The sequence below is a fragment of the Hibiscus syriacus genome, unplaced genomic scaffold (genome assembly GCF_006381635.1).
Source record: "Hibiscus syriacus cultivar Baekdansim isolate YM2019G1 unplaced genomic scaffold, ASM638163v2 tig00013680_pilon, whole genome shotgun sequence".
Classification (NCBI taxonomy): Eukaryota; Viridiplantae; Streptophyta; class Magnoliopsida; order Malvales; family Malvaceae; genus Hibiscus; species Hibiscus syriacus.
This window is the reverse complement of record NW_024062306.1, coordinates 540246-563993: the sequence shown is the minus strand read 5'-3', so window position 1 is coordinate 563993 and position 23748 is coordinate 540246. Positions and strand designations below refer to the sequence as shown.

Genomic DNA, 23748 nt, shown 5'->3' with positions numbered 1-23748 from the left:
GTATTGCATGGCTGGCTATTCTTGATTTGCTGAGTATAAAGGATAAATTGTTAAAGATAAATATTACGGTTGATCCTCTCTGTGTGATCAGTGTTGATGCTTTGGAGTCGAGGGAGCACCTTTTCTTTGTGTCCTTTTTTCTTGTAGTATTTGGAAAAAAGTTCTAAGATTGTGTAATGTTGAGATGGATGTTTCAAAATTGGGCCAGGAACTGGCTTGGGCTTGCTCCCAATTGAAGGGCAAAGCTTTGCTACTTTTCATTTTAAAAATTGTTTGGAGTGCTTACATTTATTGCCTTTGGAAAAAAATATTATTGTAATTATCTTTAAATATATACGAATATTATAATACTGTGTTGAATCAGATCAATCTGACTCCATTCTTTAAAAAATTGACTCGATTTAATTTAAATTAAATTTAACTTTAAAAAATCAATCTAATTAAATTAAATCATATTAGAATCTACCAAACTAATGTCCCTTCCTATATAAAACCTAAAAATCTAATATGCATAAAGGCAAAGGCAATAGCACCCAAGCGATGCAACAGATAAAACTATTTATTTATTCAGTTCAAAAGAGCAAAAAAGAATTTATTTATTCGTTTATGCTCCCATGGCTTGAAGAGACGGTATACAGTCGCCATCATTTTAAGATCAAAATTGCACTCGCCATTAGGTATTGACACCTGTCGTTCCTTGAACAGACGTACACGTGTTACACGAGTAAAGGGAGATTAAGATATATCACTTAGAAGCAATGGCGTATCTAAGCAAAAAGATATATGGGCCCCAAATCCAACCCCTCCCAAACGCGGACTGCCTAGCTGCCTTTGTTTATCAAATCCAAAAATAAAATATAAAATTAAAAAAAAAGAAGGAAAAGCCAATATGCAAAACGCAAACAGAAATGATCGGCTCTCCTTTTTCTTTTTAATTTTTAAAAAAATATAATTTTATCTATGGATTCAATCTTCTTATCCACCCAAAGAAAAAAGAACAGAAAATTAAGAATATACTTCAGTATTTACTCAACCATGGACGCAGGTGAACCTAAAATTTGAAGTACTGCAATCTATTAAATTTGAATTATTTAATTATTGTTTTATAGAAGAGGGGAAAAGGAGGCTAAGGGGGAGGGAGATTGGATGGGGACGGGTGCATCGAGAAACGCCGATGGAGGGTTGCATGGAGGCGAAGAACGAGAGGAGAGCCTTGACCAAGCTGGCGGTCAACTTTACGTTTCGTTGAAGATGGAGAATTACAAGAAGAAAGGAGACCTTATTCCTCATGTTTATGGTTCCGTTCCTCTCGTTGGTTCCTGGGATTCCTCCAAAGCTGTAATTTTCTCTCTTTTCTTCTTTAATCTATTCATGCAATTGTTTTTTCCGATCTTCTAATTTTGTTTTTAAATATTCATAGCTTTCAATGGAGCGAGAATCGACTTCCATGTGGGAACTGAGCTTTGTTGTTCCCCCTAATCACGGTAAAGTGTGCTAGGGTTGCTCCACTCTTTTTTGGTTCTCCATTTCTGGGTATGGTCTGTTTGATTGGAAAATTAAATAGAATACGAGCGTTGGGGAAAATTAAATAGCATACTGTATATTCTACTAGTTCTCCTTTACGTTTTTAAGAATCAGGTTTCTTGTGTTTTCTGATGTAAAATTTTAAGGCTCTGTTGGTTTTCGTTTGATTTCAGAAGTAGTAGCTAAAGTGAATCTTAGGAATTTATTGGCAAGTGATATGTTCAGCTTAAGCTTTGTGAGGATTTCTACTTATTTGTGTTTTACATGTTTGAATGTAGAAACTTTGGATTTCAAGTTCTTGTTGAAGCCTAAGCATGGTTACACTCCATGTATTGTTGAGGAGGGTCCAAACCGGCAGCTTATTGGGGGTACCTTACAAGGGGATGCAAGACTGGCACTATTTAAGCTAGATAATGAGGAGGTTCTTGAGTATCGAGTGTTGATTAAAGCAGACAGGGTTTCACCCTTTGATCTTGCTGCAAGTTGGAGAGCTTATCAAGATAATCTCCGGCCTTCAACTGTTCGTGGCATTCCTGATGTTAGCATTGATGCAGTTCCAGAGACCGGTCATGAGGTATGTTCTATTTGGCCCATGTTCTCTTAAATATTTTATTTTTAAGAGAAAAATGCTATTCAATCCGTGGTATGTATTGAAAAAGATTGTTTCACTTGTAAATTATCAATTCTGAATTATTGCTCCAAGTTCCAATATGGTTGTTATTTTGTTGAACTGGAATAGCTCTTCAGCTGATTGGAGCTTAACCTTGATTCTTGAGCTTTATGTTTATTAATGTACTTGGACATAAAAAAGTTCTGTGGTTTCCTGTGTAGAATGGCTTTTCAGCTAGTTTGGAGCTTGACCTTGAGCATTATGTTGTACCTGCTCCACCAACTTCAGCAAACTCTGGGCTGGTTTATGCAGCCAATTTGGCAGAAAATCCAAGGTCTCTAACCTTCGCTGGGGGTTGTTGTGATCGAACTGCTACTATAAAGGTTTATCTTGGTAACCCATCATGCAAATGCATAAACTAGATCGTGCTATGACCCTTGAAAAAGATTTTTACATATTATCAGTTTAAGGATGTTGACACACAATTTTGTCCTGCTACTCTGACACTTTATTTTTCTTGAAATGCCCATGTCCGACACTTTGGATGGACATGGTCGTGGATGCTTAACTCTCCCTATGTGTGGAAAAGTTTAGACTTGTTTTCATGCCCCATCCTGTATAGCATAGTTTTTTTTTGGGTATTACATGATGTGTAATATGTTAAATCATATTGTTTAGTAAACATAAATCTTAATTCTAAATAACATGCAAGCATAAGAGGTACACCCATCAAGAAATTTGCTAGCAAATTGTTCATCACATTGTATCTTAGATTGCTCGCTTAATAGGCAGAGATTATTTATGAAGCTTACCAAGCTCCATTATTTTTGTAGTAGTTTGCATCTAATGCAGTGTACTTACTTTTTAATAGGAGATGGAGGTTGCCATTCCGGATCCCTCTAAGGTTTCTTCAGGATCTGGGATGGTTGAATCAAAATCTGTGGGAACCTTTTCACCTTTGCAAAAGCAAGACAATCACAGGGGACTCTTCGTGGACAGGGGTGTTGGATCTCCCAGGATGGTCAAATCTTCTAGTTCAACTGCTTTTAGTTTTGACCTTAAACTGGACAGTCAAAATAAGGTTTGGATGACATATGTTTCCTCTTCTTAGTAAAGAATGTTTGTTCTCTCTTTCTGGTGGTATTCTTATATTTGCATTTTTCCTTGGATTTTTAGAACTCAATGCCTGCAGCTGCTGGAGCTGTTGCAGCTGCAGCTATAGCTGATCAGATGCTTGGACCAAAGGAGGATAGACATCTAGCTCTTGTCCTGGTATTCTTCTTCATAAGTAATTGGATATTTCAATGGTTTTTTATTTATAGTTTATCATCTTTCACCTCCTTTACTATAATTTAGTTGTCAAATTGGTGATATCTAGACTTTAAAATGTTGACCTTCATATTCCTAAAATAGAATCATATTGGTATGAACTCTACCAATTACATGAAAGAGAATCAGCTAAAGTTGTTAAGAATAGGCAGTGCTAACTAGTTGCTTGACTCTTAGGTTGGTTTGCCAGCTCGGGGAAAGACCTTTACTGCTGTTAAACTCACACGATATCTTCGCTGGTTGGGACATGATACTAAGCATTTTAATGTTGGCAAGGTTATTGTACTTTAACTTGAATGCTCTCTTTGCTTTGAATTGTTTCAAATGAAATAAGAATAACTTGGATCTTTTTTTGGCCATAACAGTATCGTCGACTCAAACATGGTACAAACCAGGTAAAATCTAAGCACATTTGTTCATATTCTGGGAGCATCTCCTGTGATGCTGCTCGTAAAATTTATGCTGTTTGCTTTGCACGTTAACAAACTCATTTTCTTTTCTTGGCTTTATCTAATAAATTGATAATTGAAATGGAATGTTGTGTAAGGTGTTTGTTGTAATGGTGTTCATCACCATGAGAGGATATTCCGTGGTGTCTTTTGTATCGGGTATTATTATCAATAAAATTTGAGGTACTCTTTTCTTCCTTCCAATGTTCGTTAACATACTTTAAGTATGTGAACGAATAAGAAGGGAGTTTTTAATGAGACCTCCAACTTCTATCAAAAAAAAAAAATGGAATGTTGTGCAAATCTTTTTTTCTTGTTGCGAATGATTTTTGGTCAGTGATTCACTCTTTCATGCAGTCAGCTGACTTTTTCCGAGCAGACAATCCTGAAGGCATGGAGGCACGTAATGAGGTGAGTGTCTGAGGAATAGTTTTCTCCTCTCTCTCTCTCTCTCTCTCTAAAATGTGTTGCTTGTTTTGAGTGCAAAAATCGATGCCTTCTTAAGAATTCAATTTACTGTATTAGTGCTCCTTAGAAGATTGTAGATCTGGAATTTCATTATATTTTCAAAAGCAACATTTGTCATTAAACACTTTCAAGAAGCATTCTGTGGCACCTAAGTAGAAGCTGGCAAAGTTTTTCCTGCTATATGCAGGTCTAGTAAATCAAATATTTGTTGGCAGATACCACAAGTATAAAAGTCACAAGAGGTAGTGTTGAAGTAATTGCATGATCCAAAGAAACTTTTGGTATGCATCACCATCGGCAGGATGATTTAATTTCTCCACTTAGTGAATAGTTGGTTTTCATCTCTTTTTGGCTGGAATTTCAATTGAAAAATATGCTTTTACTAATGAAGTTGGTTTTTCTTTGATGATTGGTTAATGTTAACCATATTAGTCTTCTGTTTTGCACGTAGTTTTAATATGTCACTTGCTACTAGGTAGCAGCCCTGGCAATGGATGATATGATAGCCTGGATGCAAGAAGGTGGCCAGGTTAGTTATTTTGTGACAATTATTTTCCCTTTTCCTGCTGAATAATTTACTTCATTAGATCCCTTTTTAAATGTAGGTTGGAATATTTGATGCAACTAACAGTAGCAGGAGTAGACGGAATATGCTGATGAAAATGGCTGAAGGAAACTGTAAGGTACTGTCATTACAGAACTAGGAATCAGCTACCTGTATCCTAGTAGAACTAATATGGTTGTTTGGTGGAGCATGTGCGATATGTTGCAGATGAAAAGAAAAAGCTAATATATCCATAGAGCCTGGCTCATTACTTTTTCTGATTGCTTGGGTTATATAATCCTTGAAGTACTCGTGTGGCCGTAATGCATTTTAATTAGGTTGGTTAGGACTGCTTATACCTCCTAATAGGGGAAACGTGTGTGACTCGCGATCCTGCATATTTACTTAAATCATGATTGACAAATGTACATCTGATGTATTGCTTAATGATACAATACAAAGATTATTCCAAAATATACTACATCTAGTTTTAATCTTCTAATGCATTTGTATTTGCTTTTGATTGTAGATTATTTTTCTAGAAACAATATGCAATGATGAAAGGATTATTGAAAGAAATATTCGTCTTAAAATACAACAAAGTCCCGACTACGCAGAAGAGTAAGGCTCTAATTAGTAACCTTTTGCTTCTAGCTCAGATGAAGAATTCTGGACTTGCTTATCAATATCGTTTTGCAGGCCAGATTTTGAAGCTGGATTACGGGACTTTATAACCCGGTTAGCTAATTATGAAAAGGTAGTTTCTGAATTGCTTTTGTAGTTCTACGTTAACATTTTTGTTTTGGATACTCATTACTGTTCTAAGGTGCACAATTGTGCTTATTGTTACTAGGTGTATGAACCAGTTGACGAGGGGTCTTACATCAAAATGATTGATATGGCTAGTGGGCATGGTGGACAAATACAAGTGCAGTTCAATTCTTCTTCTTTATCATCATTTATATGGCTTTTGTGCTTCATGCATGTGCATGTGGGATCAATGTTATCGTGCGCATTAAATGGTGTATCTAGCCTGTCTTGTTGTGCTTGTAGTTAGAAGTAGTGTGTTTTGGTTCTGTCTTGTTTGGCTAATATTTGGAGAAAGTTGTCATTATTATGGCATCGGTGTTCTTAAAGCTTTTTCTGGCATATCTTTTGTTTCTTTTTTCCTTAAAGTCTCAATTGTTAAATGTTTACCCTCTCTCTTTCTGAATTTCTTAAGACGATTCAATAGTTTTGCAATATTAGCTAAGAATTTGAATGTCTACTGGATGCAGGTTAACAACATCAGTGGCTATCTTCCTGGACGAATTGTCTTCTTCTTGGTATGGTGCACAGTGAGCTTCAGTTATAATCACATAATTAATTCTAGTTATTAAGACCCTTTTCTCAGTTTGTCCTGGTTGTTATATTGGATGCAAAACCTTTTTGGGTGAAGGACTAAGGTGCTTTTTTGAACTGGAGCTCTAAAAAATTTGGAGTTGAAGTATTTTTTTCCTTCTTGATATGGCTTAAATCATGGTTATCAAATCCTGGTGAAATTATATCTGACAACATTATGCAACTGCACTTGTGACTGGGTTATGTTCCAAGATATGGAAGGAGTTGTAACATCAGATTCTACAACTGTTGACATTTATTATTTACATGTGATAAATTAAGTGTTTATATTTAACATTTTCATAATCTGATTTGCAGGTTAACACCCATCTCACACCTCGTCCAATATTACTAACCAGGCATGGAGAGAGTCGTGATAATGTTAGAGGTAGAATTGGTGGTGACAGTGTATTGAGGTAGCCTTTCCGATTATTTTATGGCATAGGTGGTTGCAATTTTTTCCTATTTGTTTGTCTTTCTTTTGACATGATAACTTTTATCAGAATACTGGTGTTAATCAATGTTTGTTTAAATTTCCTGTCATGAATGTGATGAGATATCCTCGTATCATTAATATTATTGTTGTGATTTCAATGTGCTTGTTGGTTCAGTTTTAACTTACCAGGAATATCTTTTCCTGTTGCAACAGTGATACTGGAGAAATTTATATGAAGAAACTAGCAAACTTCGTTGAGAAGCGACTGAAAAATGAAAGGACCGCTTCTGTAAGCTCCAACATGGTCAATGCTATATTGTTTACATTTATACCCAAGCAAGTTAATCTTTTCTCACAGAATTCAGTGTTATAGTCCCGTTCCATGTCCTGGTCATTCTTCACTTTTGTAAGCCTGCTTATATACTTAAGGGGTAATCGCCTGTTGGCTGTTATTTATTTAGCTGGAGATAGTGTCATTTGCTAGTTCATTGATCTAAATTCAAGAAAAATAAAAGAGTAATTTTTTGATACACAGGCTGTGCAAACTTCACTCAACCCTGCCTATTAGAACTTTAAAATCTAAAATCTAAAATCTAAAACCCTAAATACTGAATTCTAAACTAAAACCCTAAACCCTAAATAGGGACACATGTCAGTAAAATAGGCAGGCTTGTGTAAACTAAAGTTTTAGTTTACAAAGCCTGTGTATCAGATAATTTTCCAAAACAAAAGGCTTTCAAACTGTAGATCATTCAAGTGTATCTCAAAGATCTACATTTTGGCATCATGGTTTTGGTAAATGAAATTGTATAGATTTATGGAAAGCTGTTTCTTTGGATGCTATATATTATGCACTGTTGCCCTCAACACTGAAATAGGCTCAGATTACTGATTCTTTATCAAGCTTTGTGTTACAAAATATGTGTAAGCATTATTTAATTTTTGTGATTTGTTGTAAAATAGATTTGGACCAGCACCCTCCAGAGAACAATTCTGACTGCAAGTCCAATTGTTGGATTTCCAAAGGTGCGTGTGAAACCATGATAAAGCAACCTGTCCGTCCCTTTGTTCACATTCTAGCCATTATGGCAGTTGAAATTAATATATATTGGTATGTTAACAGAGGTATAATTCTTCACACTTTTGACAGATACAATGGCGTGCACTTGATGAGATAAATGCTGGTGTGTGTGATGGAATGACTTATGAAGAAATTAAGAAGAATATGCCAGAGGAGTACGAGTAAGTCTTCCTTATCACCCTCGTGCTACATTTCTTTTCTCACCGGTTGAGAAAATTGAATGCAGGAGAATGCAACGTTATTATAAAACTATTCTTATCGTTGGCTTTCTAAATTCATGATGTATGAAGGCGCTTGTGTTCTGTGTTACTTTCATTAACATATGGGTGTCGGATATGGGCATGTATCCAAGTGTCCGACACTCCTTTCATAAAAAGTATTGGATTGGCCTAGTTGGTTAAGGAGCGTCCAGAAATAGGATGTGGTTTAAGGGTTCATTTTCTATTACCTAGATTCACCATAGTTCCAACCTCTTAAGGTATGTACCATTCAATAGTTGAATGGCTAACAAAAATGCTTTATCTTTTGGGATTATTGTCTTATAAATTCTATAAAACTAAACTTAGGCTTATAATCTAGGTGGATTTTTTTAATCATATTAAAGGTAATGACATTTATATCCTAATGGTACTTTGTAACTGAAACGGGTTTACATTATCTCATATGTAACCGGGTTACATTGTAAATGGAATTTTTTTCTTTTACTTCTCTAAAGAAAGTTAAAGAATACGAAAGCCTAAACCTATTCAAAACGCAATGGAAGAAGGTAAAAAGCAGGTGACCATGCGAGATAATAATTGGTTTACACTAAAGCTGGTTTCAAGTTTCAACCACATCCTTCTCATCTTTATATCTTCCCAGACAAATAATTTCCTCAATTTTGTAGCTCTTTTTTCGTCAATATATGGTTTGGGTTGTTTTAGTTTGATGTTCATATAACCCATCAATCATCCATCATTTCTGCTATTTGCTTCATTGCCAATTCAGTATTGCCATTACTGTAGCAGATGCATATTCTGCACTTGAACAGGTGTGGTGTTGTGCCAAACCTTAAACCAGAAGGGGTTTGGTGCTATAATATGCTGAGTCCTTGTAACACTGCTTGTGTTGAATCAAAACTTGTAATTATTTTACTGCAGTCTTGGGTAATTATGTCCTATTTATAGATCTCGCAAGAAAGACAAGCTCAGATATCGGTATCCTCGGGGAGAATCTTACCTGGATGTTATTCAAAGGTGAAGAGTGTGTCAACATACTGACCTTTGAATTGTTTGCAAATAATGTTTTACGTTCAAACTTTTGAGGTTCAATTCATCTTCCACATTAATGCAGGCTTGAACCTGTAATTATTGAGCTTGAACGACAGAGAGCACCCGTAGTAGTGATATCTCACCAGGTTACATTTAATGGAAAAATCTTGTGCTTTATATAAATTCTCATGTTCTGATTAATAATCTTGAATGCTTTATTATTGCTTTCATTTTCAGGCTGTATTGAGAGCATTATATGCTTATTTTGCTGATAGGCCCCTCCAAGAAATTCCTCACATTGAGGTAACTAATAGCTATAGTTGATATTATTGGTTCGACTTATTTTTATTTTGGATGACATTATCCTATTGCTTCACTCTATGCTTTCTGCATGTGAGGGGCTTAGTCTTTGGAATGAAGAAAGATATGATGCCCCTTTCTCTCTCCTTTTTTGATCCATAGATAGAACATTATCTCTGATCCAGGAAGTAGAAAGAAATTTATATGCAAGTTTTGCAGAATCATGGCTTAGCCTCTCTACTTTGACCTTTTAGATCTTATGTTGCTTGGACTTAGATGTGAATGTTGATACATATGAATCAAACATCCGTTTGTTTAACATTTGAAAGTTATTCCACTTGTTCGGGTGTTTTTGGAGGTTCATGTCTCCAAATGCATTTTCGAATATGCTTTGGATACGAGTACACTTGTTAACTTTGAATCGAACCTCATTAACCTGAATCCAAACCCAACTCAACTCAATTTTAACCTAAACCCTAATTGACCCTAAACTTGAAAATTTTAAAACCAAATTGTTCCGAGTCAGATTAACTTGGTCCAAAATCAACCCGACCCACCCAATTAACAAGAGAAAATATGGGCACTCCAAGAAAAACAAAGTGTGTAAGTTGTTTAACAAGACATGGGTAGTCTTTAGATAATAGAATTAAAAAGGCAGAAATGATAACATTGTTTTGTGAGTTTTTACTTTTGCTATGGTTCCAAATTGCAGGTGCCGCTTCATACTATCATAGAAATACAAATGGGAGTAACGGGCGTTCAGGAGAAAAGATATAAACTAATGGATTGACCTGACCACACCTCAAGAGATTTGGTTTTCTTCATAGTGGGACTTTGTCCAAAAACATTGAGATGAATTTTTCATTAATTGTATTTCAATTCTTTGTCAAAAAAACATAAGATTAGTAATAATCTATCTGTTGTAACAATAATAGTAATTGATTCAAATAAAATATGTAAGTTTTGTTCCAACAATTTCTAGTTTGCAATCTTCTCGTATTATGTGGAAAGGGTCTAATCTAATTGATGCCCTCACTAAAACAGGGTTCCTCATTTGTGATGGGATTGGAGGAATGGGTTGGTCGCGATGGGATTGGGTTAAAAAGTCACGAGGCTGGCTACTCCTAGTGGCACAAAAGCTACATAAGGAGTCAAAAGGGAAGCTCGGTCTGGTTGGATTCACATGGGGCTTCTGATCATCAAATGAATTGATCCAGCAACAGGGGTAAGATCTTATGTTATGGGATAAACTTTTAAAATGTTTTAGGAGGGGTGAACTTATAACATTCTAAAGGGTAAAAGCAGATTATCAATAGAAGATATAAAAAATTTAAAATTTTTAATAGGGTGATTGCTCTTATTATTCACCTCGATCCATTTCTAAATTGACCCCTCACTCCCTAGTAGAATCGTAAAGAGAAATGTCAGAAAGAAATGCTGTGTCTTGGGGTTCCCTAAAACAATCACATGAAGAATCCCATAACCCATTTCCTCAACTGCCGTCGCCTTCACGAGCCCTTCATTTCCAAACCCCCTTTATTCTCTCATTTCCTCCTTGGATTGTGGGATTTTATTTTGACTCGAATACACACATTACATGAGGATGGGTTATCATATATATATATATATATATAAAGGGCATAATTCCATGATTTAATCACCCATCCCAACAAACAACTTGACTTTCACGTAAACATTTCCTACAGAAGATTCCAATTCCATTTATTTCTTATTCTTCATCCTCAGTCACTAGTGACCATATATAATAATAACCCCCATTTCCATTTCCATTTCCATCTCTATCATATCAACATCACACTTTAGACTCTCTTCTTCACTACTTGCAATAATTCAACTTTCCACAGTTTCAGCTCTCCATCTTCAAAAAGGGAAAAAATGGCAGTCTCCATCGACTCTACAGAGCAGACCTCGAACCCAATTTCTCACCTCCTCAGCTCCATTTCTTCCTACGATGGCAATGTATTACTAGCTGCCATCATCTCTCTGCTTCTCGTAATCCTCTTTGTGTTGCTCCTCCATGTCTACTCCAAATGGTTCTTGGCTCAAGCTCGCTACAGAAGTCGTTCTTCTTCCCTATCTCAAGTCTTCCACCCCGATCGCTTCCGCCATTTCCACGCCTTCACGTTTGACGCCACTTTCCCTGCCACCCCATCAAAGGGTCTCGATTCCTCTGTCATTTCATCGATTCCATTGTTTGTTTTCAACGTGGAAGAACACAGCAAGCTTGGGTTGGAGTGTGTGATTTGTTTAAGCCTGTTCGAGGATAATGAAGTTGGAAGGAACTTACCCAAGTGTGGCCATGGTTTCCACGTTGAATGCATTGATATGTGGCTGAACTCTCACTCAAATTGTCCCCTTTGCAGAGCTCCTGTGTTGGGCACTGATACGGATTCTCAAACGAGTTCGTTGGAGACTTAGTGGGGGGGATATTGAATGGTGAGAATCTTAGTGGTTCATCAGATTTTGGTGCGGCCGCCATTGATGATAATGATAATCTTTCACCATCATCTTCTTCTTTGACACTCTCTTTGAAGAGAATGCTGAGTAGGAACAGATCAGAGCGCAAAGTTTTCCCCCCATCAATCACCCCCAGTGAGCTTCAAGTTTGAGAAATGGTGAATAGAGTGATTTTTCATGTTTATGTTCATAAATCCCATCACTTTTTGTATAGATCTTGGAAACTTGTTTACTATCTTTCTCCTGCTTCTCATTGATCCAGGGGGTTAAGACTTCATAATTTCCGCTCGTTTCAATCTTCATTTTTTATTAGGTTTTAATCATTTGCTGCTACAATTCCCGACTCTGTAAATTTATGTGCAACCACTACTTTTAACTATAAATTATACTTCTAATTTCTAAACTCAAAACCCAAAACTGAAGCCAACTACGAACTTTAAATCTAAACTGAAAATAATTTAAACTCAAAATTAATGTAAATAAAAAAGTGGGTGTAAAAAATCTACTGAATGTTCGGTCAAAAAATATTATTCTATTTTTATTTTTGAGATTAAACTAAATTGATCACAAAGTAATATCTATTCTAAATACTCTCAACCTTTTAACAATGAGCGTTCAATCACCCTTGCAACCACTAATGTTCGAATTCATAATTTCTAAAAATAATAATAATTTTTTTAATCAGTAAGTTGAGTCAGTTCATGCAAATATTATTCTATTTTAAGATTTTAAATTAGAATAATTACATATGCTTGACAATTATTCCCCATATAATATTACCCAGATTACTAAAAAATGTGACTTTAAATTGGTAATGGGGACAAAAAGTCTTGGATTACGCTGTTCCTTATAAATCAATCATGTGGTGTGAGACATAAATGGTCAAACAATTGCTGCACACATTTATTAGAAAATCCAAATCTATGGTTGGATTTGGTCCACCTCAGGCCCATTGAATTCACTTCATTGTACTCTTCTTTTTCACAGTGGTATTAATATGATATCTTATGGCAGTATGGTTGCTTTTTTTCCTCCACAGTCAACTTTTTTTCTTGGCCTTAATATATCACTTGCCCCTAAACTTGACGGTTTTCTTCAACATGGTACCTTAACTTTTTTTTCACCACTTTGTAGTTAAACTTCAAAAAAAAAAAATCTCTCATATCGGTATTTGATGGTTTAAAATATAATGAATATAATAACCGGTAAAGTAGTCGACAATTATCAATAATTTGGTTCCTTTTCTTATAAGACAATGATTCTTTTACGATATAGTTAAGATGTTAATTTTATTTATTAAATTTATTTATTCGGTCAATACTAGAGATTCGTTTTATAGATGTATTTCTAACAATTTAAAAGTAAATCATTATCGCTATTAAGATACGCTGATTAACATGAACAAGTTCATCCTCAATCTTCTAAGCTCGTGCCACTTTATGGCACCAATTACTAATGCTGATCTAAGAGAATGTTCATTTTGTTCAAACAGCTTGAAATTGAAGATAATGTAGATTCTGTCACCGATCTCATTATCAATGTCGTTGTCAAAGAAAAGTTCGACAAGAACAGTAGGATGGTAAACGATCATATGTTAAGTTACATGACTAAAGATCTCTTTGACCTATTTGTTAAAGATAAATGTGCAAAGTCCTTGTAGGACACCTTGGAGTAAAAGTATAAAGCCAACAATGATAACATCAAGAAGTATGTTATCAGGAAATGATTCAAGTTCTAAACGAAAGACGATAAGCCAATAATGAATTAAGTTTACATTTACTAGAAGCTAATTTTTGAAAGAGATAATTTTTGGATAACTGTGTTAACCTCAAATAACATCTAATTGTGTGATTATATCAATTGAGATAAGTTTACTTTTGAAACATTAATTTATATAGGGTAAACTACTTCAAATACCATTCACCTTTAGACTAGGGCTCATTTATGCCACCAACGTTTCAATTTTATCAATTTTAACACCAACGTTTAAGTTTAACTGCAATTATACCTCTCCCAAAACATAGTTTTGTTTGAGAAAATTTAGTAAATAATGCATTTGAACCCAAAATCTTTTGAAACAAAGGTTAAGGCTTAACCACTATGCCAACTTAATTTTTTTTATAAAATTCTAAAAACACGAGTCAGCATTCCAAAAGTTACTTTCTAAAAAACCCATGAAATTATTAAAATTCTCAAAAAGCACATTAAATTCCAGAAAATCTCAAAAATCTCCTAAATTCCTAAAAATCCAAAAAAAAAATCATAAACTCTAAATCATATTCCCTAAAAATCGTAAGATTCATTTTTTAGAATGAATTTAGGGATTACCAAAAACATAATCTCTTAATCGTAATCTCTAAAAATCATAAGATTCATTTTTTAGAATGAATTTAGGGTTTATCAAAAAAATCATAAACTCTCAATTGTAATCCTTAACAATCATAAGATTCATTTTTTAGAATGAATTTAGGGAATACCAAAAAATCATAAACCCTAAATTGTAATGCCTAAAAATCATAAGATTCATTTTTAGAATGAATTTAGGGATTACTAAAAAAATCATAAGCTCCCTAACAATGAATCTTATGATTTTTAGGGATTACAATTTAAAGTTTATGCATTTTTTGGATTTTTAGGAATTTAGGGTTTAGACATTGTTTTGGTGAGAGAGTCACGTCAGCAACATTACGGCATGAAGATGCCATGTCATCGTACCGTTAAGCCATTAACGGCGGAGTGACATAATTGCAATTAAACTTAAACGTTAGTGTTAAAATTGATAAAATTGAAACTTTGGTGACATAAACAAGCCCGAGCCTAAAGGTGAGTGGTATTTAAAGTAGTTTACCCTTTTTCATAATATAATTAACGTGTGAATTATTTTTTTTTCATTTAATTAAAAGCGGAAGAATAGATTGATAAACTGCAACATAAAAATGGTAAGCAATCTCAATCCAAGTAGGGTTACGCACCATAAAAAAACGTTCTTTACAGTTACAAGAAAATGATTTCCTCTTAACTCTCTGTAATTGGCTTTTAGGGAGAAGTGATAGGAGTCAAAGAAGCTCGACAGAGAGGGCAGGTTGAGTGAGAACCAAGCCACTTATCAACACACTGAGAATGATACGCATGGTTACATGGTGGCAACATCTTCACCATCTCTTCGTCTTCGAATACGCCTAGACAGATAGAGCACTCGGTTTCTTTAATGCAGCCATGTGCTTTGCCTTCACTTTTGGTGTGCATAATGATGGGCAAACTGTTAATGGTACGAGTGTCGAGCCCTGGGTAAGAAGCTGGTGTTGTGTTAATCATAGCATCGGCGGCGGTCGAGAGTAGACCTCGGCCGAAAATCCTATGAGCACATAGGGAAAAGATGGTGATGAAAATAACGAGGGAGAAAAAGAGCAGCAAGAGGAAAAGGGCTCGAGTGTGACTGTGAGAGTGAGTGTTGGTGCGGGTGAAGTCCCATTGAAAGATTTTGGAGGAGGCCATAATAATAGTTACTCATTATTTTGGAGGTTGAAATATAAATTAAGGTGTTGGGTGGCGGGTGAAATGCCCATACCGTGTTTTATCACGGGCGTGTTGTTGCCTGTCTTCCCCATTCATGTTATTAACATGGAACAGATATTTGGTTTGGCCTTGTAGACTTCAATTTTGATGAAGAAAAAAAATATAAAATAACCTAACTTGAAAATTTAACCGATAAATTTGTAAAATTCATGATGAACAATCTCATTTATTTCGTAAAGAAATTCAAAATTAGACAGAAACTGAAGCGCCAGAGAGGGCGACCATTTATTATTGAGCACCTTTCAACATGATTGTTTCTCTGCTTCAAAAACACAAGAATTAAAAACAAATGGTCCCGGCGGGGCTCGAACCCGCGACCTTCGGCTCATAAGACCAACGCTCTAACCCACTGAGCTACGGGACCGATGCTTCAAGCCCTTAAATTTATATTATTTATCCATATAGCTTTATTTTTGATTTTTTTTCTTTCAACTGCTGCCAGTATCAACTTTGTTAGATTATCTTGTAATATATAGTACCCTTAAATAATAAAAGTTATAATCGTAGATAGGGAAGGTAGGAAACAAATATGGCAAAGATCTTAGTTACGCTGCCCTCACAAACACCTCTCATTCTCTATGTTGATGAAATTATGGACGTTTCTGCATAATTATGTAATACAACCATCATTTTCTAACAGCAAAGCTGTATTTGTAGCTATGGTTAGTGACTGACATTTTCGTTTACTTATTTTCGAAGGGAAAAAAGAAGACTAATAATATTCAAGCCCAGAGTGCAAGGATAGACATAGAAGTAGAGCCAAGAGCAAGGGCAATGAATGAAGCCTTCTTCAACCAGGTGTGGGAAGCCATGAGTTCATTATGAAAGAAGTCGAGGGCAATGAGATCCACCAAAGCCATGTAAATTAGTATACCCGAAGACATTGAACCCAACAACCCTTCCATTATCAATGCGTTCGAGTTGTTGTCGTCGTATCCCGTCACTGCAAATACTATCATTCCCAACACTATTCCCATCGGCGTCGTCGCTGAAAACATAAAGCACATGTATGCCACTGTTCCCATCTTGAAATCCGCCTGAAATCACAAATCTCATTCCTCACTGCATGCATCAAGTATCATGATATATATACACATATAATTGCCTGCTTACTATTAAATATACACAAGTACAAATAAATCCATTCTAGGATTCACTTGATAGCACTAATGTTGTACAACGGCACGTTATGACATTACTCAGAGGATGCATGAAGTAATATAATATGCATATATAATTGTTATAAAATTTTGGGCAAACCACACTCATGGTCAATGAAATTTTAGGGCGTTTGTAATTTGGACAATGTAATTGAAAACCTTTCATCGGAGTCACTGATATCATGGAAAACTTTTATTTAAATCACTAAGCCGTTAAATCTTTTAACGACAATTAACGTGGCATGCCCACAAATCTATGGTCAAGTGACCGGAATGAAAGTTTTCCTTATCGACAATAACTTCGATGGAGTTTTCTTATTTCAATTACCAAAATGCAAATACCCTAAAAGTTTAATGGTTCTATAAGACTCTAAACTTGGAAAGGAATCTCATTCTGGTTTGGTCAATAGCAGCAAAAAACTTTGCAAAAATTGGGAAGTGAAGAGGGTTACCTGAGCAATACAGCCACCGAGACCCATGCCTTCAAAGATTTGGTGAAAAGCGAGTGCAAGAACCAATGGTCTAATCGTACATTGATTTTGCGACATCCCCATCGTCACCCCGATTATCACCGAATGAAAAATTATCCCAATCTCCAATACTTGTGAAACCAGCTTCTGCTTCAGCTTCACCGCTTCCTCCTTCGACAAATCACTCCCTGCTTTCTTTCCCACCGTTCCATCTTGTGCCGCCGCCACCGGCAAATACTCTCCGCTCGGCTTCTTATCATGACTCTGATGCACGTGAGAGCTCGCCGTTAAGTCCACCAAGAGGGCCATAAGAGCCCCGACCAACGTGACCAGCCCGGCGAAAGGGAAGTCTTTCCACGGATGGCGTGATGCCACGTGGCAGTTCGACAGGGCGGCGAAGGCTTCGGGAAGGACGTGGACTAAGGAGGTTGAAAGGATGACGCCAGCAGCGAAGCACTTGATTATCAGAATTGCCTTGTCGTAAACAGGTTTGCCTTGGAAATAACGAGCTAGGAAGATGGGGGAAGATATGCCGATGATACTGGAAAAGAAGATGACTAAAAGCGAGAGAAGCTTGAGGTGGGCCGCCGCCGCGCCGTCCCTGCAGGCGAGGGTTCGAGCCGTGTCCGTCACGCACGAAGACATGACTACGCCTACCGTAGCTGTAGTGAAAAGAGGAGAGAAAGGGAAGTGGAACGGTGTGGAGGAAATTGCGCTGTGGTCCTACTCTACGAGGAAAGCTTTGATGAGGGTGGTGGGGTTCATGGGGCCCAATGTCTTTCGAGAATTGGACTCTTGACTTCAATAAGGACATAATTTTCCTCCGTCTCTGTTACTGGGTAATTTACTCAGTCAATTATTACGATCATTTCATTTTATATCACTTAATTTAATCTCCAATTTCGTTTAAATTATAAATTATAATTTAATTTAATTATTTAGATTTTATTATTAATATTATCAATCAATTTTTTAAAAAAATTCTAAATTCAATCCTACCTACATGGGAGTAGAGGAATTAGGACTCTAGAGGAATTAGAGAGAGTGTTCTTAGTGAATTTAGAACTCAAGAAATAAGATAATAAAAATGAGCAACTTGATTAACCAATTAAATATGATTACTTAAGTTTCAATCATTTATATTAATATTATTAAATAGTTTTAATTAAAAAATAAATTGATATTTTTATTTAATATGTTATTTATAAATTGTAAATAAATAATGTTTAATTTATAATTTAAATATTTTTATTTAATAAACACAAAGAGAAATTCTAAGAGAAAAATAATTAAACTGTTGGGACTTGAAATGATTTTTATTTTTTGCTTTTTATAATGTCTTTGATAGATCAAACTTCTATTGGTTTCTATACAATAACTAAAAGCCAACAACATTTGGCACCATCACACTGCTGTATCCAACTAGATCTTTGAGATTATTAGAACTGAAAGCCGATTAATAGGACCAGCTTTAGTAGAGCAGATTCGTAGGTACTCACACACTCGCTAGGCGGAGATACGAGCAAGTTCCGGCCCATGATTATTGTTTGTCCTGAATTGCAAAAATCCAAGGGAAGTCCAAAATCAAATATGGGCCCATCTCCCTGAAAAAGCCTGGCTCAAGACCTATCATTTAAACCCTAAATCATGTACCATTAACCTTCAGCCATTCAGTTCATTCCCAATGCTTAGTTGCTCATATATAGGGTTGTATACGAGTCGAGTGAAACTCGAGTATTATTGAGTTTGATTCATAGGTTTACGAGTTTTAAATTGTCAAGCTCGACTTGAAATGAAAAATTAAAATTTGACCCGAGCTCCAAAAAACTTGAACTCAAAATATATTTTTAGACTTAGCTCAATTGAAGCTCGAATTCGAACTTGGTTCAAGCTTAAACTCGAGCTCAAACCTGAAATTTAAGTACATGAAAATCTTGTATTGCATTTAAAAATAATAATACATAAATGTTAATATTATTAATAATTTAACTTAAAAATTAAAAATACTATATATATATATATATATATATTGAGTTGCTTGCGAGTTTTTAAAAATAATATATAAACTCGCTTCAATTTGTGAAGAACTCAAATATTTACTAAATTTTGATCGAATCAGACTTGAGTATACGTAGTATTCACGCCAACAAAACCTAATTCAAAACTTGAATAATGTATCATCGTCAAGTGCCCATTATCGATAGCATCTTGTACGATGTATCTACTCAAAAAACAGTGGTGTGGGATGCCAGTTTTTCTATATAATGTGATCACCAATTTCATACATACATATTGGATATAGAAATTCCAATGCCATTAAAGTTATTCACACCCTTAATGTCAACAATGAATGAAGAAACAGTTTAATCCAATCATCAAATGTTATTTCCCAAGAAAATTTTGCTCCCAAAGGACGACTTTAATCGGAGATTGCAATCAATACCAGAAGCTTAGGATCACCCATTTTTAATTGAATTTCATTCTCCATCTGTGGTCCAATATTCTTTCACAAGGAAGATTTTTCATTTTAAGAATCACCCATGGACGATTTATGGTCAACACATTTATGCCTGCAATATTGTGATCAACTGCTATGCATCCAAAAGAAAAATGTGTGGGTATCTTGCAAAAATACTAGGCACGGTTTTATATTACAACAATGAATCTCTTTTCAAAACAAATACAAAAAATATTTAGACTTTTAAAATTAAAAATATTTTTTTATAATATTTTAAAGAATATTTCACATATAGACATACATGATTTAATAGATAAATTACTGGGTTTTTTTTTTTTTATAATTGACTCTCCAAATTAAAAAATGTCTTATTCCACCATTTTATATAATAACAAACATTAATATTCGGCAAACTATTAATTATCATTATTATCGATATTTTTTTAAATAGTTCGGGGTGATTATAAGGTAGTATTTGTTAGAATTTTTTAATCAATTGACAACGCATATACATTCTGCGGATATAGTTACTCAAACACATGACTTTTGATGACTTTTGAGGAGAACAACAGTCCATTTTACTACTGAGATCACTTGATAAACTTTTATTATCAAAATTTTTATGAGTACGCATGGGTTTGAAATATTATAAGCGTATTACAACATTGAGCTTTAAAATCTAAAACCTAACCAATATGGTACCTTTTGAATAAACTAGGGTTACTGAAAATAGAGGATGATTATGGCGTATTTAAAGTAGTGAGTTTGGCAAGTAAATTGGGGGGGGGGGAACAGAAATGTTTTGCTTGAAATGTCAAGTGGTATAATTTCGTAGAGAGCACAAAGGTAGTGTTTAAAGAATTTATTGTGCTTTATTTCGTAATAATGGGAATCACTCTCAATCTTTTAATAGTGGCATGTTAAGGAAGGGTCCAGATAAAATATTTACACAAGGTGGAAGAGACAAGATTGGACCATTCAGGTTGTCAGAACGTCATATCTTACAAATTTATAAAATTTTAAAGAATAATAATAAGTTGATTAGCCGAAATTTAAGAGGTGCAAAAATGAGTAACATGCAAAGGACACCGTGTGGGTGGCAACTAATTAAGGAAATCTTATGAGATTTTGTGTCAGCATGTGAAAGCAACAAGATAAAAGCCCCCACCAGGAGTTGAGATACACATGTCAATTGGGGTTAATATAATTTCACGTTCATTTAAGTTGGGCAGACAAGAGGGGTCAGGTTTTGTTTAGTTCATACCTCTCTGGGGTCAACAAAAAGAGTTCTTGTTGGTGGGGTTTTCATCATTTCAATGAGGCTGCTCCTCTCTTCGTTTTTCATGGCTTTTATGCACCACAAATCTTCCGGACACGATAAGAATTTCCAATGCGGGATGTGATTCCTCGATGTGTCGCTACCGCCTACTTCCGTGACAATGACCTTACAATCCTTCGACTTCGCAGCCATGTTATGCACGAGTCGGCACAGGGTCCGCACCAGCTTGCCCGACAACGGACCTTCGCGATACACTCCGTACACGAAATAGAACCCGAACGGTTGCCAAAACTCCGGTATGGCCGGCAATTTAAAGCACGGGAAAAGCGTTTCCATCAATTGTGAACTTTGTGTGTACATTAAACAAGATGAAGGTGCATTCCCTAGCCTCAACTTGAAAAGCTCCCCACTGTTCCAGACACTAAGCATTGCCCAACTACTAGGAAATGTTGCCCCCCATGATTCACCTCTCGGATAAGCCACCCATGTCCCCAAGCTTAGCTTGTTTCTCAATATATTGCCTATATCGTTCGGGAAGAACTCCATCGACGACATGAATTTACGGTATAAGGATTCAGCTTCTTCAATCTTGAGCTTCTCGAATTCATAGTTCGACGATATCCTCAAAATCCGACGGCTAACGGGGTTTACAAGAATGGCCGGCTTCCGAAATTCAACATAGCTTAGCTTGTCCACGAAAAGCTTGAAGGAGGCCTCATTGTCTTTCTCCGTAGCCATGTATGCATAATCAACACCATTGGCAATGAACCATTCTTCCAATTCGATCACTAGCCTAAGCCCGATCCCTCGTCGCCGATAAAGCGGCACAACCCTTAAACCCAAGATATACCCCACCCTGGCTAGATTCTTGGGAGGTTTATGAAGTGTTACAAGCTTTATAGACCCCTGGATGACACCAACCAGCTGGTTACCCAGCTCGGCTACCTAATATTCAATAAAACGACGTCAGTGCATCGAATATAAATCATTACTTACGATCCGATGATACATATAAAATTAAAAGAGTGGTACCAGCATAGTGTAAACCGGACTGTTTTTGATTCTGCAAATGGGGTCACCCAAAGTGTCTGCGATGAGAAACCCTCTCTCAGCTGGGCCTACCTCACATCTTCTCTCGAGATCTTCCACTCGAACTCTATCCTTCTGGGCGTTATAGCTTCGTATAATAAGGTCCCCATATCCCATTCTAATAACTTGTTCTATAAACTCCCACCATGAACACAAAGCACAAGTGCTTCATACTATGCACATATATATGAACATACAAGCCATAGAGTATTGTTTGATTGCAAACTGAAAGTGGTGATGATTTATAAGGGAGGGGGGTTGTGGAATGTTGTCAATCATGAGATTCGGGAGATATGAAGCAAAGGGCCTTTGGAAACAATAACGTGTATGGAGCAGACAAAAGGTGATTAATAATAATAGTTAGGAGATGAGTTGTGTTGTCGTTTTATCTGCTTTTCGGCTTTGTTAAAATGTAATTTAAAGCCCATCCACCACGTTAGGATAACCTCAACCTCACGCCACTTTCTCTATGTCGTTGCGCAACTTAATTCATTCGTCATCATCCATCTTTAACTCTCTTGTTAGATTTCAATGCTTATACTGTATGAAAATTTATACAACTCGAGTAAATATAAACAAAATTATAGGTTACGAACCTATCAAGAATATACAAGTGGTAAAAGAGAGTTTTATTCTCCCTAAATGTTTCGAGTTCAAACAACTATGTTTATAGGATGTATGTTATCAATGACTAAGAAAAATTCTAAACATATATTACTTTATGATCATTCAAACTATTAAAAAAATTATAGGTCAAGTTATGGTTTTGATCCCTAAATATGATTGAATTAAAAATTTAATTTACCAAAATCTGAAGTCCTCATATGTCGATAATTTACATATGAGAGGAAAATATACTATAAATATAAATATTATAAAAAACTTTAATTTTTTAAAAACTAATGACCGAACACTAAAATCAAATCCTATTTTTTGTGTTCCACAGATGAGATGGTTCACTTTCCATTCTTTGTAGATTCTGATCCTATAGCATTCTATGAAATTGCTAGGGATGCACATATGTTTCAAGCGATTGATGGAGAAATTCATTCAATTGGTGTTGATCAATGGGTGTACAAGGCCAAGTATAGGGATGTACATGAACATAGTGTTCGCGAATTATTTATATAACGTTTGTTTATTAAGTTAAATAAACGTGTCACAATCGATTTTCGTCCGGGTACGAATTTCATTGACGGGAAAAAGCATGTGAATAAATAAATATTTTTTAAGGAAATGTTTTGGAGTCGCCATCAACTTTTTGAGTTAGGTAGGTCGAATACCTCAAAATCATCTTTTAAGAGAGTTTTTAAGAAAACATCAGTTAAAAGATAAATTGATCTGCGTTTAACCAAAAATTCATTCTTTTTAGTAATAAAAAGGGATTCATGGTCGGTTACGTTTGGGGAAAGATTAGTACCCCTACAACGCCCAAAATTGGTACCCATTAATTATAAATTATCTCTAACAATAGAATTTAAGAATTTGAATATAATTTAAATTTATGATCCTCTTATTCTAGATTTAATCGCATAATTTTAAAGAAAAACATATATAAAATGATTTTTATAAATTATAAATAAAATATTTATTTATTTAAAAATATCAGAAAAAGACATCTAGTTGCTTTAAGACATCCCATTTCTTTAATGTTAAAAAATAAATAAATATATAAAAAATATGATAATTTTTCCTAAAAAATAATTTAAATAAAACTAGATTAAATATAATATTTTGTTTATTTAAAAATATCAGAAAATGACATCTAGTTACTTTAAGACAACCCCTTTCTTAATATTAAAAAATAGATAAATATTATTATTTAATTAAATTATGAAATTATTATATTGTATTTCATATAAATATT

General features: G+C 35.2%; 3 protein-coding genes, 1 non-coding gene and 1 pseudogene across 5 annotated transcripts; 2 read left to right on the top strand and 3 right to left on the bottom strand.

Moving 5' to 3' along the window:
* The first annotated feature begins 1072 nt into the window (after window positions 1-1072).
* LOC120206318 (6-phosphofructo-2-kinase/fructose-2,6-bisphosphatase-like) lies at window positions 1073-10286 on the top strand. Of its 2 annotated transcripts, XM_039206005.1 has the most exons (23): window positions 1147-1338; window positions 1421-1484; window positions 1803-2098; window positions 2356-2517; window positions 3006-3215; window positions 3311-3406; window positions 3641-3739; window positions 3829-3858; window positions 4270-4323; window positions 4856-4909; window positions 4986-5063; window positions 5454-5545; window positions 5624-5681; window positions 5778-5852; window positions 6202-6249; window positions 6623-6720; window positions 6954-7029; window positions 7704-7766; window positions 7891-7982; window positions 8988-9056; window positions 9154-9217; window positions 9309-9374; window positions 10084-10286. In XM_039206005.1, the coding sequence occupies exons 1-23, from the start codon at window positions 1147-1149 to the stop codon at window positions 10159-10161; spliced, it is 2214 nt and encodes a 737-aa protein (XP_039061936.1). In that variant the 3' UTR covers window positions 10162-10286. The 2 variants fall into 2 exon arrangements, with proteins under 2 accessions (XP_039061937.1, XP_039061936.1); XM_039206006.1 differs by lacking the exons at window positions 8988-9056; window positions 9154-9217; window positions 9309-9374; window positions 10084-10286 and adding an exon at window positions 8961-8985 and having other exon boundaries at window positions 1073-1338.
* A 900-nt stretch (window positions 10287-11186) lies between these two features.
* LOC120206319 lies at window positions 11187-12151 on the top strand (annotated as a pseudogene).
* Window positions 12152-15715: 3564 nt separating this feature from the next.
* On the bottom strand, window positions 15716-15789 carry TRNAI-UAU. The gene has a single exon. It is a non-coding gene; the product is annotated as a tRNA-Ile (tRNA).
* A 275-nt stretch (window positions 15790-16064) lies between these two features.
* LOC120206317 (zinc transporter 6, chloroplastic-like) lies at window positions 16065-17775 on the bottom strand. Its single transcript, XM_039206003.1, has 3 exons — window positions 17038-17775; window positions 16142-16462; window positions 16065-16110 (listed from the first exon to the last, which is right to left on the bottom strand). The coding sequence occupies exons 1-2, from the start codon at window positions 17698-17700 to the stop codon at window positions 16148-16150; spliced, it is 978 nt and encodes a 325-aa protein (XP_039061934.1). The 5' UTR covers window positions 17701-17775; the 3' UTR covers window positions 16065-16110; window positions 16142-16147.
* A 2780-nt stretch (window positions 17776-20555) lies between these two features.
* On the bottom strand, window positions 20556-22096 carry LOC120206277 (probable N-acetyltransferase HLS1). Its single transcript, XM_039205978.1, has 2 exons — window positions 21825-22096; window positions 20556-21737 (listed from the first exon to the last, which is right to left on the bottom strand). The coding sequence occupies exons 1-2, from the start codon at window positions 21996-21998 to the stop codon at window positions 20772-20774; spliced, it is 1140 nt and encodes a 379-aa protein (XP_039061909.1). The 5' UTR covers window positions 21999-22096; the 3' UTR covers window positions 20556-20771.
* Between the last annotated feature and the right edge of the window lie 1652 nt (window positions 22097-23748).